Raw genomic sequence first — 19412 nt, 5'->3', positions numbered from 1 at the left:
TCTGGAACAGGGGCTCAGGAGTTTGCCCCAGTAAGCAATGGACACAAGGCAGTAACAGTTCATAACAAGAATGTCAGCCCATCACAGGGTGAACACATACACACACACACATCAGCAGCATTGCCAATCCACCGAACCTTCATATTTTGACTGTGGGAGGGAGCAGAACACATGCAGACTCCATGTGGGGAACACCCAGGACCTGAACCACAGTGTCCTTGTTGCAAAGCATCAGCACTACCACTGCACCACCATATTAACTTTTAATGCTGGTTAATGCTGGTGTGTAACAGCTCCAGATTCCTCCATTCAAACCCAGGCCCAGACATTGTCTGTGTGCATTTGCAGGTGCAGATGTTTCTCCAGGTAGTCTGGTTATCTTCTCATACCATAAAATATTTATTTGCTAACTCAAAATTGGCAGTGTGGCAGACCATTCAAAAAAGGGTTGGTTTCTGCCTTGTGCCTAGTGCTACAGGGATAGACACATACTCTCCAAAAGTTCTGCATTAGATGAGTTGATTGGAAAATTAATGGATAGATATTAAAGTGCTTATGCTTAAATGATGAAATTGTTCCAGTAGCATCTAGGTGTAAGCAAAAGTAACCAGCTTTTGACAAAATGTATATGCAGTGTGGAGCATAAATTAGCACACACACCCAAACTCAGTCATGCTCGGCCAATTTAGAATAAAGAGTTAGATTTTGGGATATGGTTATCTTAAGGATAAAGAAAAAGAGTGAAAGAATTATAAATGCACACTTTTTTAAATGCTATAGTAGAACGTACAGATTTGTTTTGGCTGGCCTTGTTTCTGAGGCAGGAACAGCACTTTATTAATGAGTGTTGCATTTAACTCTAAATATCGTTTGGCCTGACGGTTTAATAAGACACCTACTGCAGAAAGTTTTTTTTTTACTGGATGCCTTAAGTTCAAATTCTACTTTGTCAAATGTGCATAGTACAAATTATAAATGGTGAAGTGATATTGTTACTCAAATGACTCCTCAGAATAGTTGGCAATAGTTCAATCTCAACAAAAATACACAAATAAGTATAAATATTAAGCAGCACACATACATGTATTTATGTATATATTTATACATAAAAAAAAAAACTCTGGCTTAGAACTCCATGTTCCTCCAAAGTTGGTCCAAATGTGAATGCCCACTTCCTTTGTTTAATTGTTGATGAGACTGGAAGGGGACAGGCCTTGACCTCCTTTATCTGGTCTTCAGCCAGATTTTCTTCCTCCACTCTAGGGAGATAGATGGAACAAATGTTAGCAGCAGTGTCACATTCTTTTTCCTTTCCCACGTTCATATATGTATATATAAACATAGTATATTATAGATAGATAGATAGATAGATAAACGTAGTATATTATAGATAGATAGATAGATAGATAGATAGATAGATAGATAGATAGATAGATAGATAGATGTAGTATTTGCAAGTATTTATTTTTATATGTATACATAGAGTACATATACAAGTGATTTTTAATTTTTGTTTTTACAACATTTGTTATTATGTCTGGCTGTTCTTTTCCCTTGTGGATAAGAACTGTCCCTGAATCTACTGGTGCAAGTACCAATGATCCCTGAACTGTTTTCCACATGGAAGGAGTGAGAAAAGCAACCGTGGAGGATGACTGAGGTCTTTAGTAATACGGTGTGCCTTTCTAAAGGAGCGAGTGTTATAAATATTGTCCTTACCTATAGGCAGCTGGGGGTCACCCTCTACAATGCTTTATGATGTTTGAGCTGAGCATGTGCTGTACCAGAATGTGGTGCGGCCAGTGAGAATGGAACCTACTCTCCACATGCAGCATTAGGTTGGGCAACTTTATAAAGTTTTTTTAAAAGAGCAAGGAGTACATACTAGACAAAAACTATGTCTATTGGCTGAAGGTATTCAATCATAAAAATATAGGATATGTGTGTTAAGTAAGGCGTCTTACTCAGTAAGGCAGTAGAACTGTTATTAGTATTTTATTCCAGATACACTACCACTGTATATAGTAAAAGTGCATATGGGTAGGTATTAATCTAATTTTTCTAAGGATTGTATGGAAATTTGCACTGTGACTTTTTTTATTATTGCCTGATCTTGTTTGTTTTATATTAACTGCCTTTTTATTTCATATTGTAAATCACTTTGAGCTACATTATTGGTATGAAAATGCGCTATATAAGTAAATGTTGTTGTTGTTTTTATACAAAAGTCAGAAATGTTTAATCGTAAATTAACATTTATCAAGTAGCTCCACGTTTAACAGTGTTAACTTTTTGGCTCCAGGAGAGAAGGTTTGCATTCTGGCCCAGTCACCGTCTGTTGGGGGGATGTTGCATGTTTTTTAAAAATATAACTATTTAATAATACTGGCCAGTTGTGGTCAATATTATTGGAATTCTTGCCTTTAAGGCATGTCATTTAAATATCTGTAGAAATAAGGATGTCCAAAGTTATACAACTAAAAAGATGCCTGTTCAACTTGCACCAGCTTTTTTAAACAGGTGGAAAATGAAAGTAACCTCATCTGGAACCTCATCTTTAAAACTGTGCATAGAGACTCAAAAAAGAAAACTTGACTGGGGAACATGCATTTATTTATGGTAACTCTGACCAATGTGTATGCAGCAATTCAGAGAAACTGCAAAATTATGACACGCTTGATCAAGCATGGAAATGCAGCCAAACCAGCTAAATGATGACTGTTTATAAAAACTCATATAACTGAGACATTATTAGTATGTGCGTTGATGTGACAAACGTATTAAACCTGAATGAATATGATGTGATGAATATGAATATGATGTACAGACTGTATTTTAGCTCCCTTTTAGAAGGGCCAGTGCTATGTATTTGGCCTAAACAACTCTTTTGATATTTCATCAGTTAATATCAGCTACCCTGGAGCGCTCTGGAGTGAGCTTCACTCCATCATGCTTGGAGCGCTGGAAGCAATTAACTGACTGGTAAGGCACTGCATCTGGTTTTTCGTATGGTGTGGGTGCACAACTATAAAACACTAGCCATCCCACGGCGTAGCATACGCCGCATAATTATGTATTGATGGGTGAACACTTCCTGAAAGACACAGTTGTCCAAATGGGGTTGGTTTTGAGGATACGACTGTAGGTGAATGAAAAGATGGAACTCTGGAGAGCGCAACATACAATACAGCGTTTTACACGCTGCATACAGCGATTCACATCGAAGCATAGACGCTGCTAAGACCATGGGATACTCCTCGCAGACGGTTTTACACGCTGCATATATTGATTCACATCTGCGACAAACAAATTGTTTTACACGCTACATACAGCGATTCACATCCGCGACAAATATGATTCTTCTTAGATGTTCCTGTTGAGTCCACCCTCACTCTCGAAGCATACACACTGCCTGGTCATGTGCCCGCTCGCAAGAGCAACTAACAGAAACCCGCACACCAACTGTAAGACCATGGGATACCCCTCGCAAACTGTTTTACACGGCACATACAATGATTCACATCCACGACAAACAAACTGTTTTACACGCTGCATACAGCGATTCACATCCACGACAAACATGCTTCTTCTTATGGGGTGGGTTTGAGGATACGACTGTAAGGGAACTCTGGAGAGAGCAACATACAATTGTCCGTGACTGAAAACTGGAGGACCGCCGCCGCTCCCCCACCTCCCAGAGCGAGGGACGTGGCCGGACGGCAGTCGCGCGCGGAGGGCGGAATGGGGTGTGAGGGGAAGGACCCGCCCCCAACTCCTCACCTGAATTGGTTTCGTCTGTGTACAGTCCACATGCACTTGTGAGTCACGTTGACTATTCATTTTCCAAACACCACCTCACTCAGTCGGTTTCACATCTGCTACAGTCCACATGCATCTCTGAGCCACGTTGACTTTTCATTGTTCTATTTGTCCGGGCCGGGTGAGGTTTTCTGTGTTGTGTAATTAAGCCAAAGGCTCCACACCTGGTGGTGCCCTTCCGTCAATTCCATTAAGTTTCAGCTTGGCAACCATACTCCCCCTGGAACCCAAAGACTTCGGTTGCCCGGCGGATCATGGGAATAACGCTGCCAGATCGCCAGTCGGCATCGTTTATGGTCGGAACTACGACAGTATGTGATCATCTTCGAACCTCCAACTTTCGTTATTGATTAATGAAAACATTCTTGACAAATGCTTTCGCTCTTGTGTGAGTTGTTGGTGGGCGGGGCTCTGATGTGCGTGTGCCATGGTTGGCTGCTTAGTGAATTGTTGGTGGGCGGGGCTCTGTCGTGCATATCACACGGTCTGTCTTGCGTGCTGCTTGTTGCGTGCCCTGGTTGACAAACTGTTTTACACGCTGCATACAGCGATTCACATCCGCGAAAAACATGCCAGCTGCTCGGCGGGTCATGGGAATAACGCTGCTGGATTGCCAGTCGGCATCGTTTATGGTCGGAAGTACAACGGTATGTGATCATTTTCGAATCTCCGACTTTCGTTCTTGATTAATGAAAACATTCTTGGCAAATGTTTTCGCCCTCGCACGAATTGTTGGTGTACGGGACTCTGTCATGCGTTTGCCATGGAAACGAAAGCGACTTTCGTGGTGTTTGTTGCCTGGAGAGTGAGGATGGACGTGGGCCGGGGAATAAGGAGTATTGTGGACAAACGTTTTCCGTGTTCCTGCAGGACCATCTAAGAAGAAGCATGTTTGTCGCGGATGCGAATCGCTGTATGTAGCGTGTAAAACAGTTTGCGATGGTGGATGCGGTTGTGCGTCGTAACCGAAAAGTCAACTTGGCTCAGAGGTGCATGTGGACTGTAGCAGAGACGAACGCAAATGACACCGTGTTTTGTGAGTTGCTGCGTGCCAGTTGGTGTCGTATCCAGTCGTATCCAATGGTCTTAGAGTTGGTCCTGCGTGCTCCATGGGTGTCTTGCTCGCTGGTGGCTTAGTGAATTATATACAGTGCATCTGGAAAGTATTCACAGCGCATCACTTTTTCCACAGTTTGTTATGTTACGGCCTTATTCCAAAATGGATTAAATTAATTTTTTTCCTCAAGAATTCTACACACAACACCCCATAATGACAACGTGAAAAATGTTTACTTGAGATTTTTGCAAATTTATTAAAAATAAAAAAATTGAGAAAGCACATGTACATAAGTATTCACAGCCTTTGCCATGAAGCTCAAAATTGAGCTCAGGTGCATCCTGTTTCCCCTGATCATCCTTGAGATGTTTCTGCAGTCCACCTGTAGTAAATTCAGTTGATTGGACATGATTTGGAAAGGCACACACCTGTCTATATAAGGTCCCCACAGTTGACAGTTCATGTCAGAACACAAACCAAGCATGAAGTCAAAGGAATTGTCTGTAGACCTCCGACACAGGATTGTCTCGAGGCACAAATCTGGGGAAGGTTACAGAAAAATTTCTGCTGCTTTGAAGGTCCCAATGAGCACAGTGGCCTCCATCATCTGTAAGTGGAAGAAGTTCGAAACCACCAGGACTCTTCCTAGAGCTGGCCGGCCATCTGTGGCCTCCATCATCAGTAAGTGGAAGAAGTTCGAAACCACCAGGACTCTTCCTAGAGCTGGCTGGCCATCTAAACTGAGTGATCGGGGGAGATGGGCCTTAGTCAGGGAGGTGACCAAGAACCCGATGGTCACTCTGTCAGAGCTCCAGAGGTCCTCTGTGGAGAGAGGAGAACCTTCCAGAAGGACAACCATTTCTGCAGCAATCCACCAATCAGGCCTGTATGGTAGAGTGGCCAGACGGAAGCCACTCCTTAGTAAAAGGCACATGGCAGCCCGCCTGGAGTTTGCAAAAAGGCACCTGAAGGACTCTCAGACCATGAGAAAGAAAATTCTCTGGTCTGATGAGACAAAGATTAAACTCTTTGGTGTGAATGCCAGGCGTCACGTTTGGAGGAAACCAGGCACCGCTCATCACCAGGCCAATACCATCCCTACAGTGAAGCATGGTGGTGGCAGCATCATGCTGTGGGGATGTTCTTCAGCGGTAGGGACTGGGAGACTAGTCAGGATAAAGGGAAAGATGACTGCAGCAATGTACAGAGACATCCTGGATGAAAACCTGCTCCAGAGCGCTCTTGACCTCAGACTGGGGTGACGGTTCATCTTTCAGCAGGACAACGACCCTAAGCACACAGCCAAGATATCAAAGGAGTGGCTTCAGGACAACTGTGTGAATGTCCTTGAGTGGCCCAGCCAGAGCCCAGACTTGAATCCGATTGAACATCTCTGGAGAGATCTTAAAATGGCTGTGCACCGACGCTTCCCATCCAACCTGATGGAGCTTGAGAGGTGCTGCAAAAAGGAATGGGTGAAACTGGCCAAGGATAGGTGTGCCAAGCTTGTGGCATTATATTCAAAAAGACTTGAGGCTGTAATTGCTGCCAAAGGTGCATCGACAAAGTATTGAGCAAAGGCTGTGAATACTTATGTACATGTGATTTCTCAGTTTTTTTATTTTTAATAAATTTGCAAGAACTTCAAGTAAACTTTTTTCATGTTGTCATTATGGGGTGTTGTGTGTAGAATTCTGAGGAAATAAATGAATTTAATCCATTTTGGAATAAGGCTGTAACATAACAAAATGTGGAAAAAGTGATGCGCTGTGAATACTTTCTGGATGCACTGTATATAGATAACATGGCAAAAAAAGGCAATTTGTAGCAGTGTCCAGTTCTCCTAATGTAATCAGAGCAATTGATTACATTCATATTGCAATAAATGCACCTAGTGAGAACCTAGTTACTTTGGTTAGCCATGAGTAGTTACGTTTCATTAATGCTAAAATCATCTGTGATGCTGTGATATGGCCGGCAAACACAGTGTCTTCATTGGCCTTGGTAACCAATTTTTGAAGACTTAAAATTTCTGTCATCTCAGCACATCCTCTTCCCCACCATGTACTGGGAGGTTTTTGAAGTCCCTTTTGCAGCAAACCTATTCTAACATTGTGAAGTATGGAAGCATAAATGCCAAAATCATGGATGATGATATTGCACCCTTTTGCATTTGTAAGTTTGATAAGTGTTTCTGACGGTTCTCTTGTCTTTAGCATTGATAAGGAATGAAAGTGAAAGTTTTTAAGCATTAAAGCATTATTCACTGGTTAATTCTTCTCACCTGACTACTGCCAAGTTATTGCATGTGAGTCTAATTTCACTGCAAAAAAAATATAGTTCTTCCAATCATATTAATTTGAATCATTCACAAGGGTGCCAAAATTTGTGTCACAGTAACTTCCAGCTTTTATACTATTTCCACACATTTCTTTTGTTAGTTGTTACCCCAGCTTAATCCTGTACTGTCTTGAGGCTACAGTGATACAGAAGACACTGTAACAGAACTGGGGAGTGAATAAAAGTTGATGGTGGGTCGTAACCACAAAGACAAGTAGAATTAAATGACTTCAGCCTAAATGCAAAACAAAGTCATAGTGGAAATGGGGCACATACAGATTCAGAATACCAAAAGAACAAGAAACAAATGAATTATTTTTTTTAAGAAATTAAATCCAATCATGGCTATTGGGAGCTGCATTGTGCTGGTAATACTAGTAGTGTCACGCTAATGATGTCAACCATTAGACCACACTGGGTCGCACCTCCTGCAACTGGGGGAGATGTTTAATGGAAACACAAAATGGTAGTGTGCTAAATAAACAAAATAATTAAAATAATAATAATAATAAAAAAACAATTTTCCAAAGAAACAAATAGAAGTTAGAAAACCCAACTAGAAAGATACTTACAGTAATAAGGAAAAACATAATTCTTCACAACCAAAAGGAATTTTAATCCTAAGAGGGACTGGAATGTAAATTTTACACAATGATACTAGTGTGCTGCTTTATATCAAATGCCTAAGTTTGTATAGACCAGCTCTTTTTCACTGCCAACTTTGTTTCAGGAGCTATTGCACATAATAGACCTAAAATACAAGGTGCCAATCATACTAACTTAAATGTAATATAACAATTTGTTTGTAACTTGGATTGTTTTTTCTCTTTATAGAATGCTTCCTGTCCATCTAACATAATGGTGGATTTAAAATCTGTGTGTCTTTCTATTGAAAATTCTGTGCCAAATGAAGCAGGAAGCATCCAGACGCCTGTAGATGGCAATGATTTGAATGAGACTGGAGATAATCCCCCGGGAGTTCTCTTCTCGTACCTTCCCAGACGACCAGCAGTTAATATTGAGTTTAAGGACCTCTTGTATTCTGTCCCAGTGGGGCCATGGTGGAGGAAGAAAGGTGAATTTCATTAGTAAACTGTATATGTAAAATGTATTCCTGCAAAAATTTTAATATATTAGAAAATACTATTTACTAACTTAAGTTATTATTTGTGCAGATGTTACATTATGTATGTTTCATTACTTTCAATAATTTCCCCACTTAGTATATTGGTAAATAAATAGCAGGTATGCAAGTTGGAACAATTTAAACTCCAGTCAATAAAAATCTGTCCATTTTCATTTGCACTACCCATGTTATCCTAGTTAAGTTTGCAGGAAGCTGGAAGTCATTGAGTAAATACAGAAATATTTTCTAAAAAAGCACACTAGTCACTAAAAATCAAGGTTGTGATCTTGTCCAACATCAATTAGGATGATTATAATGTTAACAAATTGAGCAGGGCAAATCTGACTTCCATTTTCACAGCTAAAGTGTAGCATCTATTAGGAATTTTCAGGCATTATCAGGCCAGCTGAGAGAGAATTCCCCACCATGCCCTTGGTTTTCAAACTACTGTACTGGTTTCATCTAAATCCTGAGCATAGAAGCTTCACATTTCTGGATTGTTCATCTTCTAATTCTGTGAGCTTTGCAGTTCTGTGGAAGAATTTAATTTTTTGATGCCAACTTTTAATACTTCTAGGTACTTGGTCATAAGCCAAGGTCCACAAAAACTGTGCTGAGAACATGTGCAAGCTTCTTTAACTCTTGAAATATCCATGAAAGGACAAAATGTTGGACATTTGCTGCACAACCCAGACATATTATCCATTTCTGGTGGATTCTCAGCACCCCATTTAGCCTTTCTGATTCATCTTTTTCAAAATGAGGACCACCACCCCAGGTAGCCCCAACAATATCCCATTCCAAAAAAAAGAAAAACTGCCACCGTGTGAAAAAAAATGAAGTAAGTCAAAGGTTTTTATCAAGCCATTAAATCTTGTTTTCCTTATTGTAAGATTTGTTGACCGATCAAAACATTTGTTTTTAGGATTATTTTAATTTATTTTAAGAACTCTTAGCAAGTACATTTTGCTTTTTGTTTTACTTCTGTTTTTCTTTTTCTAATCTTTGCTTATGTGCTTCTGCAGTGTAGAAGTCATTATACTGCAAAGCTTTTCAAACAATGCAGCAACGATAGCCACAGAAATGAACCTAAAACGTTTCTAAGGCATTTAATACTGCCTGCTCTCAGGTGACTACTTCTACCACGTTCATCGGCTCCTCAGTGCTTTCTCTGTTTCCAGGCTCTATTACTAGTTGCAGATAATATTTACTTAATTTTGCTGATAACAACTAACCAATGTCTGTCTAGCTCTTCTCAGGTGATTAATTCTTTTTTAAAGAACAAACATTTTCCACACATTGCTGCAACAACTTTTTTCACATGGCAGTTTCCCTTCCAGATAATTCTGCAGAAGCTGTTGCTGATGTTGCAAAAAAGGGGATTCTTTTTTATGGCTTAATACATAATCCTTAATGTTGGCCTCTACTAAAATGGTCTTCACATTGCAACAAGGACAAGCATTACCATCCCTTGCAGCTGTCTGAACTAGAAAAGCTTTGATTAGGATTCTTTCAGACTGAAAGCAACCAACTAGGGGAGAGAGAGCTGAACTCATCTTGATGAGTTTTTCCTCTATCATTTGTCCATCCATTTTTTCTTTGTTCCATTTTGAATTGGTGGTCACAGAGTCACGTATTATATCTGGTCAAGCAATGTAACTGTCACAGAGCCATTTCACACATAAATAGACAGGTAATGTTCTGTATTGACTAATTTATTTTAGATAGATTTTTCAAAGCAACCATCAAAAATACAAAACTGTCTCATTTACAGTAGTCTATTTTGATAAATAGGAGTCTCCTTTTATTTACACATATTTTTATCCATATTACTAACCAGATAGATTTTTCAAAGCAACCATCAAAAATACAAAACTGTCTCATTTACAATAGTCTATTTTGATAAATAGGAGTCTCCTTTTATTTACACATATTTTTATCCATATTACTAACCGAGAATGGTAAACCGGATATGGACGCAGGTACATGCCCGTGGACGCAGGAGACATAGTGCGCAGGCGCCAACAGTCATGGCTCAAACTCAATGAAACCGCGCGATCCATCGAGATCGCAGGAGTAATGGCTCAAAAACAACACAGCTCAACTAACGCGCGATCCACCGAGAACGAAGGAGTTACGGCTCAAAAACGAAACAGCTCCACTAACAGAAATAAGAAATGAGGCAACGCACCCATAGCATACAAAAAAGAGGAGTCAGACCCACGCCCCAGAGTGAAACGGGACAGACTACGGAGTTCACACACTAACATAAATAAGAAATGAGGCAACGCGCCCATAGCACACAAAAAAGAGGAGTCAGACCCACGCCCCCGAGTGAAACGGGACAGACTACGGAGTCCACAAAGGGTCACACATCAAGCCCGAGATTACGGCTCAAAAACGAAAGAGCTCCACTGACAGAAATAAGAAATGAGGCAACGCGCCCATAGGCAACGACACCACCACACAAAACACAGGAGTCAGCCCCCCGACCCAGAGTGAAACCGGACAGACTACAGACTCCACAAAGGTTGACAAATCAAGCCCGAGATAGTATGGAAAGCGAATTGCAGTACGGAAATGAAACGGGACAGACTACGGACTCCACAAAGGTTCACAAATCAAGCCTGAGATAGTACGGAAAGCGAATTGCAGTACGGAAATCGCCAGATACTACGAAAGGCGCATTCACCTACAACGCGCAACTGAAATAAACGTCCACACTACACAGCAGAATCCACACACTTCTAAAAAACCGCAAGCAAACACCCGACATCATACAGAAACCCCACAAATACGGACAAAACATATTTGAATCACATTATCCCCACCCCAGAGTGAAACGGGACAGACTACGGAGTCCACAAAGGTTCACAAATCAAGCCCGAGATAGTACGGAAAGCGAATTGTAGTACGGAAATCGCCAGATACTACGAAAGGCGTATTCGCCTACAACGCACAACTGAAATAAACGTCCACACTACACAGCAGAATCCACGCACTTCTAAGAAACCGCAAGCAAACACCTGACATCATACAGAAACCCGACAAATACGGACAAAACAACATATTTGAATCACATTACAGTAATACAATATTAACAGTACAAGCACAGATAACACAGGCACAACACCTGATGGGTATAATAAGAATAAACGAACGATCCGTATTACTACACGTACATCATCCTCACACGTACAAACTATACAGCATAGGTGAATCTCATTACAGTGATGCATTATTAACAGTACAGCCACAGAAAACGCTCCATATTAACAGTAAGTGCAATCATCCATATTACTTACCCATATTACTAACGGTAAACAGCAGGCACGGGTTCAAAACGCCAGTGGTAGGCGAAAGACAGAGTAGACAACAAAGTAAAACGTCATAAAGAGGTTATAATGCAAGGAGGCCAAACACATGCAGAGCAGGTAACAGATAATGAAAACTGGAATTCAAAAGACTCAAACAAAAACGTAGGCACGAAACACATTCAGAGCAAGATACAGAAAATGAAAGCAGAAATAAACGACAGTGTCAAACAAAGAAAGTAAACATTGCATTAGTGCAAAAAAAGAGAAATTATTACTCTGAGAAATAACTAAACGGCGAATAGTGATCGAATATATGAACACAGGTGATATGTCAGATGTATGTAAATATTGTAAGGCTGTTTTACCTCACATGCATTTATTGCTTACTTTCCAAAAAAAATTAATAACTGCTGATGATGTGGATCGCTTTGTCTGTGCTGGAATTCCAAAACCTATCCTGAATTATGGTACACAGTCATTAAACACATGTCTCACGGACCTCATTTAAAGGATTCAGCACATTGGGACTCAAAGGATTCCAAATATTGTTTTTACGTAAGTTCTGAAATAAAAGTGAAATTAATGAAATAGCAACAATCTTAAAGGTGTGTATCCGGAACACCAAACACAGGGGGTTGGCGAGCAAAGCCCCATAGTTCTTTAATAACCTCTCCTGCTCAGATGTTGGTGCAAAAAGAAACCCTGCTGGGTTCTATAGATTTTTTTGAGTTTCTGAAAGTGTCAGAGGAAAATAGACAAGACAGTTAAAGTTGGAACTAATGTGAAGAACTTTGGATTGTGGATAGTCTAAAAAAAGTACCTGATAATGAAGATCCTCAAGAATGAGATGTGGTTATAAAAAGCACAGCTAACTGCAGAATCAAAGGGATACTCACAAGCTGCATGAATATTTGGCAAGCAACACAATCATTGTTTGTTGAAAAAGGGTATGTTTTATGTGAAAAGAACCATTTTAAGGTTAATAGTAATCTAAAAGCATTGCAGCCCCTTTTTAGCTAGTAAAGATGTCATGCCACCCTGTCTGTCTGATTGGTTATTTGTGGGTCTTTTTTAGTCTTCTCCTGTGTGTGGATTAAGTAGTGACTCTCATACTTCTGTGAGGACATGAGGACATTGTGCCATTTTTTTCCTGATCTCGGTCTTGTAGAGACTTCTGTAGCTGTTGCTTTTTATTTCAGCCAAGTTTATTCCTTTATTTTTTCTTGGCTAATTTAATCAACAATTATTTTTTAGTGTAATAACTCTTAGAGTGTAATTATATTCATCCATTTTTTTCTCTGTAGATCACAAAACATTATTACACAAGATATCTGGGAACTTTAACAGTGAAGAACTTATAGCAATCATGGGTCCTTCAGGTGCTGGAAAATCAACTCTTATGAATATTCTGGCTGGTTACAGGTTGGTTCACAAATCTTTCCTTTTTTGGAAGCATTTGTACTTAAAGGTTGGTGTTGAATGGTAACTTGGCTCTGCTATGCCTTTCTGGCTGTCACATAAGCCAAGCTACCATGTCTGATTTTCCTTAAACAAAATGCAAGTTACACTGATTGCAGGTCCAAAACATATATCTGTTGTATATAAGTTTTAGGATTTTATAAATACTACCTCTATTTTAGATTACAAAACAGGACATTGCAGAAAAAGAGGACATCTGGTCACCCATCATCAATTATCTTTTTACTTATATTTTTTTGAAAACTTTATCAATATATGAGCTCAGATTGTGTTTTGAAAAAATAAAACCACCATAAACAGATTTTACTGTCATCTATGCTGTGATTTTGTTTTTTTTCCCTTATAGATTATGCTGTTTTAAGAATCTGCTTAGGGTAAATGCCCAGTTCAAGTGCCTTATAGAGGGGAAAGTAGGAAATTTGGTCAGGAGCAGAATGGAACCCTTTGAGGTCATGGGAGAAAGTGGGCGAGAGAGGGCAGAAAAGAGATTTGATTTTGTCAGGAGTAACTGGGAATGGGATTAAACTTTGGCAGTAGATGCCAGGAGCAGGACCAAAAAAATCAGTACTGTGCAGATCTCTAAAATACAGTATAGTGCATTGTCTGCGACAAGTGAGAGAAGAGCAACAGGATGCTAATTAACATGCAACATGTCAACAACCTCCCACACCATGATCAGTGAATATAACAACACAGACTCACTAATGTGACCAAGTTTGGGAATATGTTCTGTATCAGGATGGGATTAAAAAAATCTGTTTTCCCTAGATAATATTGGTATATAGGTTTATATGGTAATTTTTGTCATGTGTACAGTGCACTATGAAGTATTTACTTGCATATATTAATCAACATTCAACAGATTCTTCTAGGAGTGAAATCTTTGAATATTTGACCCGAGAGTCAAAAAGAAAAATAAATAAAATAAGGGGGCTGTGCCCCCTGCTAGCTTAGTTGGCCAACCCCAGGGGTGCCATCTTGCAGCTGAGCCACTTGAAGAACATTGGGGGGCACTCCTCCATTAGTGAAAGCAATTGTATTTAAAGAGATGGCATACAGAAGAGTATGTGGGGTGTGGGAGGAAGACAGTTTGGTCCTTAGTAATTATAGATAGAAAATCAGTTACTTGAGAGTTTCACTACAACTGTTTTAAATGGCAATGAATAATAAAATGTAGTAAAAAGTAAAAGTAGAAGTAAAAAAGTGAAACGTAATAAAACAATGTTTTATTAATGTCTCATCAAAAACAGTATTAATAACTTAATCCTCCAATTTACATTCTTAAATTTTGCTTTTTTGCATTTCTTTTCCATTATTGCTCAGGATATTTTTCTCTTTTTCATTTATTGAATGATTCTCTTTTTTGTTCATTTTCTTTTTTTTTTGACGTTCATTATCAGCTCTTGCTGCTCTTTTTCAATCGAGATCTAAAATTTGACGTTCTGCCTTTACTGCATTGAAAGGCAAGTTAGCACTGAGAGTGTCACAGGGTGGTGTGGAGGGGAGTGGTCAAGGCTGACTGAATAAAGCAGACATGACAGAAAACTTTTTTAATAGAGATAAAAAAAAAATCAGGGCTCAGCTGTGTCACAACAGCTCATATGGGAAGCAAATATTATTCACAGCTCTCCTAACCATACCAAAGGAAAATGATTTGTAAAGACTAGGAAATATATAAATTTGTCTAAGGACTTTGCTAACTCTTTATTATAATTGTCCTGTTACTGTGGCAGTTATACTATTTGGCTGGTCAATTTTACTATCTGCTCTGATCTGATTTGTTAGCAAATCTCTGAGGTACTTAAACTAGTCTATTGGACTGCTACATGCCACTCACCCTCATTGCTCATTTCCTGGAGAACACAACAGCTTCAAAATGTGATGTGTTCAATTAACATCCTGCCATGCATCATGCTTTATTAAAAAAAACATCCGGCGCCGCCGTGAGTGGCAGCCTTTTCAGCAGCTCCGTGTATGACTGTATATGTATGTGTACTTTTCTACTTTTATTTTTCTATTTTTATTTATTGATCACTCCTATTACTTTATTTTATGTGGATTTGTTCCCTGGACACACTTACTTTTACAACGTGGGCATGGATTTTTACACGCCGAGACTCGCATATTCAAGTACTCAACTTCGAGCGCTGAGAACAAATGCCAGTGCCGGTGTGGTTCCCTATTTACCTGACGAGGTAAGAAGGCGGTATCGTGGCAGCAGAGCCGGCACTAAGCTAAAAATGAAGCGGCTTGCGAGAAAGTGGCGTTTCAAGCCTTCGGTGCCTTCTGTGATTCTGGGGAATGTAAACTCAATCTCAAATAAGATCGACGAACTGGCTGCGCTGGTGAAAAATGTCAGGACCTACAGAGAATGCAGTTTGTTGTGTTTTTGCGAAACCTGGCTAAATAACACCATCCCAGATGCCAACGTGGAGCTACCCGGGTTTAGCACAGTTAGAGCGGACAGAGATGCAAGTACCTGTGGGAAGCACAAAGGAGGAGGACTCGCTCTCTATGTTAATACACGGTGGTGTAACTCTGGACACATTAACGTCAAAATCTCCACTTGCTGCAGGGATATCGAACTGTTGGCCGTAAGTTTACGTCCCTACTACTTGCCCAGAGAGTTTGGACATGTCATTGTTGTCATCGTGTATATTCCTCCTCGGGCGGACGAGGAGTCAGCGAGTGACATCATCCATTCTGCTGTTGCTAAGTTACAAACGCAGCACCCTGAGGCGCTTGTGCTAATCGCTGGAGACTTTAACCATGTGACGCTGGACAAAACATTACCTGCATTCTCCAGTATGTGCACTGTAACACCCGGGGAAATAAGACTATTGATTTACTTTATGCAAACGTTAAAGACGCATACAGCGCCACCCCGCTGCCTGCGCTTGTGAAAGCAGATCATAACCTGGTTCTGCTTCAGCCTCACTATAAACCAAAAGTTAGAGTCCTACCTGTAACCACACGATCATTCAGGAAGTGGACCCCGGAGGCTGAGAATACTCTGAGAGAACTTTTTGGAACTACAGACTGGGATATCCTGCAGGGATCTCATAATGAGAACATTGAGGAAGTTGTTGACTGCACTACTGACTACATCAACTTCTGTATGGACATTGTAGTTCCAGTAAGAACTGTACGCTGCTATGCTAACAACAAGCCATGGATTACAAGTGACATCAAGGGCCTTTTGAACCAGAAGAAAAGGGCTTTTAAAAACGGTGATCAGCATGAGCTCAAGCGTGTGCAGAAGGAACTCTGAGTCCAGCTCAGGGCGGCGAAGGAGCAGTACAGGAGAAAGCTGGAGCAGAAGTTGCAGAATAACAGCATGAAGGAAGTGTGGGATGGGATGAAGATCATCACTGGCTGCAGCTCGAAGCGGGGTACCACCATTGAGAGAGACGTGAAGAGAGCAAACCAAATGAACAACTTCTTTAACAGGTTTGACCACCCTAACCCACTCTCACTCTCACCTCGGAGTATTGCACCCTCCACACATCCTTCTGCTGATACCAGCATAGGAAAGACATCCCCACCCATAATTACAACAGCGCAAGTGAGCAAAGAGCTGAGGAGACTTCGTGCCAGCAAAGCAGCGGGTCCAGATGGAGTATCGCCACGACTGCTGAAGGTCTGTGCATCGGAGCTGGGGGGCCCTCTACAGCGCATCTTCAACCTGAGCCTGGAACAGGGGAAAAGTCCCGAGGCTTTGGAAAACATCTTGTATCACCCCAATCCCAAAGGTATCACGTCCTAGTGAGCTGAATGACTTTCGGCCTGTTGCTCTGACATCACATGTGATGAAGACCATGGAGAGGCTGCTGCTTCACCACCTTAGGCCACAGGTTCAACACGCCCTCGACCCTCTGCAGTTTGCATATCAGGAGAAGGTGGGAGCAGAGGATGCCATCATCTATATGCTACACCGATCCCTCTCTCACTTGGACAGAGGTAGTGGTGCTGTAAGAATTATGTTTCTAGACTTCTCTAGCACCTTCAACACAATCCAACCTCTGCTCCTTAGGGACAAGCTGACAGAGATGGGATTAGATTCATACCTAGTGGCATGGATCGTGGACTATCTTAAAGACAGACCTCAGTATGTGCGTCTTGGGAACTGCACGTCTGACATTGTGGTCAGCAACACAGGAGCGCCACAGGGGACTGTACTTTCTCCGGTCCTGTTCAGCCTATATACATCGGACTTCCAATACAACTCGGAGTCCTGCCATGTGCAAAAGTTCGCTGATGACACTGCTATCGTGGGCTGCATCAGGAATGGGCTGGAGAAGGAGTATAGGGACCTAATCAATGACTTTGTTAAATGGTGCGACTCAAACCACCTACACCTGAACACCAGCAAAACCAAAGAGCTGGTGGTGGATTTTAGGAGGCCCAGACCCCTCATGGACCCAGTGATCATCAGAGATGACTGTGTGCAGATGGTGCAGACCTATAAATATCTGGGAGTGCAGCTGGATGATAAATTAGACTAGACTGCCAATACTGATGCGCTGTGCAAGAAAGGACAGAGCCGGTTATACTACCTTAGAAGGCTGGCGTCCTTCAACATCTGCAATAAGATGATGCAGATGTTCTATCAGACAGTTGTGGCGAGCGCCCTCTTCTACGCAGTGGTGTGCTGGGGAGGCAGCATTAAGAGGAAAGACGCCTCACGTCTGGACAAACTGGTGAGGAAGGCAAGCTCTATTGTTGGCATGGAGCTGGACAGTTTAACATCTGTGGCAGAGCAAAGGGCGCTCAGCAGGCTCCTATCAATTATGGAGAATCCACTGCATCCACTTAATAGTATCATCTCCAGACAGAAGAGCAGCTTCAGCGACAGACTGCTGTCACTGTCCTGCTCCACTGACAGATTGAGGAGATCGTTTCTCCCCCAAACTATGCGACTCTTTAATTCCACCCAGAGGGGTAAACGTTAACATTCAACATTATACATAGTTATTGTCTGTTTTTCTGTTTTTCACCTGCATTGTTATCATTCTTTAATTTAATATTATTTATTGTATCAGTATGCTGCTGCTGAAGAATGTGAATTTCCCATTGGGATTAATAAAGTATCTATCTATCTATCTATCTATCTATCTATCTATCTATCTATCTATCTATCTATCTATCTATCTATCTATCTATCTATCTATCTATCTCTTATTATTAATTCAATGTTTGTCATCATCCATCAGTTTTCTTATCCACAGTTTGAAAGAGTCAGAGCCTATCCCAGTAAGTAACCAGTCCAGTTAGAGCCATCACTGGATGTCTGATACTGCTATTATTAACATTAATAATAATGTCAGTATGAGTGAAATTAATGTGGCATTACTGGATTTTTCTTACAGCACTTGACTGAGTTAACCATAAAACCAAACAGAAGTTATTTTTGTAGTTTACAAAACAAGTTGGTTGTGTAATTTTTATTTTTTATGCTGGTTTTGTAGCACAGTTTATTTTTAATTTCCAGCAGGTTAATCACTGTTTGGCATAATTGTAAATAGTGACCAGGAAAATATGAGTACAGTAAAATAAATGTAAGGAGTAAGAAAAATAAATGTAATAATATAGTATGCAACAATTTTTTAAATTTAATTTTACATTAAACAATATCTTCATGAGGTCTGTTTATTTGTGTTAAAATTATAAAAATTTGTACTCTGCAGAGAAACAGGTATGAGAGGTGAGATTTTAATCAATAGACGGCAACGAAATCTACGTTCGTTTAGAAAATTGTCACGTTACATCATGCAGCATGACATGCTTCTACCTCACCTGACTGTCCAGGAGACCATGATGGTAAGTATTTTGTGAAATAAAGTGTCAAATTATTTTAGCATTTATTATAAAAGAGTGCAGTAGTTATTTATGGTTATTTGTATGTCTATAAATTATTTTCAAGAATGATTGTGTCTAGGATTGTGTGAAAGAGTGTATAATAGACTATCTAAAGTTGCCTTTCTCTTGACATTGCCAACATAAACTCTGGCTCCCTGTGACAATCAGTCAGAAGGTGTGAGATAAAAGATTTATAATACTGAAAAATAAATCTGTATATACATAATCCCCTTGTGTTCACTTCATGCATTTGCCAAGTGCACCATCATTTACAACAAATTCCAGTTTTTCATTTTTTATATAGTTAAATTTCAATTTCAAAATGTAACAATGTTTATGTGAAAATATATAAAAACATACCAAGAATGAAGGTAATTGTGGATTATAAGAAATTCAATTTGGGTTTTGTGCTGTA

The 19412-nt window shown here is 40.3% G+C and overlaps 2 protein-coding genes across 4 annotated transcripts in view; both read left to right on the top strand.

The window, feature by feature from the left end:
• Nucleotides 1-19412, top strand: part of slc6a7 (solute carrier family 6 member 7) — a 666512-nt gene that overhangs the window by 319044 nt on the left and 328056 nt on the right. The gene's annotated exons all lie outside the window — the stretch shown is intronic.
• The window catches only part of LOC114651031 (ATP-binding cassette sub-family G member 1-like), a 64015-nt gene that overhangs the window by 2303 nt on the left and 42300 nt on the right, over nt 1-19412 (top strand). For all 3 annotated transcript variants that reach the window (XM_051926485.1, XM_051926484.1, XM_051926486.1), the window contains exons 2-4: nt 8051-8291; nt 12964-13081; nt 18826-18958. In XM_051926485.1, the coding sequence (XP_051782445.1) occupies nt 8075-8291; nt 12964-13081; nt 18826-18958 (468 nt within the window). In that variant the 5' untranslated portion in view covers nt 8051-8074. The remainder of the gene's footprint in view (nt 1-8050; nt 8292-12963; nt 13082-18825; nt 18959-19412) is intronic.

This window comes from Erpetoichthys calabaricus, chromosome 4 (assembly GCF_900747795.2).
Source record: "Erpetoichthys calabaricus chromosome 4, fErpCal1.3, whole genome shotgun sequence".
Lineage (NCBI taxonomy): Eukaryota > Metazoa > Chordata > Cladistia > Polypteriformes > Polypteridae > Erpetoichthys > Erpetoichthys calabaricus.
This window is presented reverse-complemented; position numbering and strand designations above follow the sequence as displayed.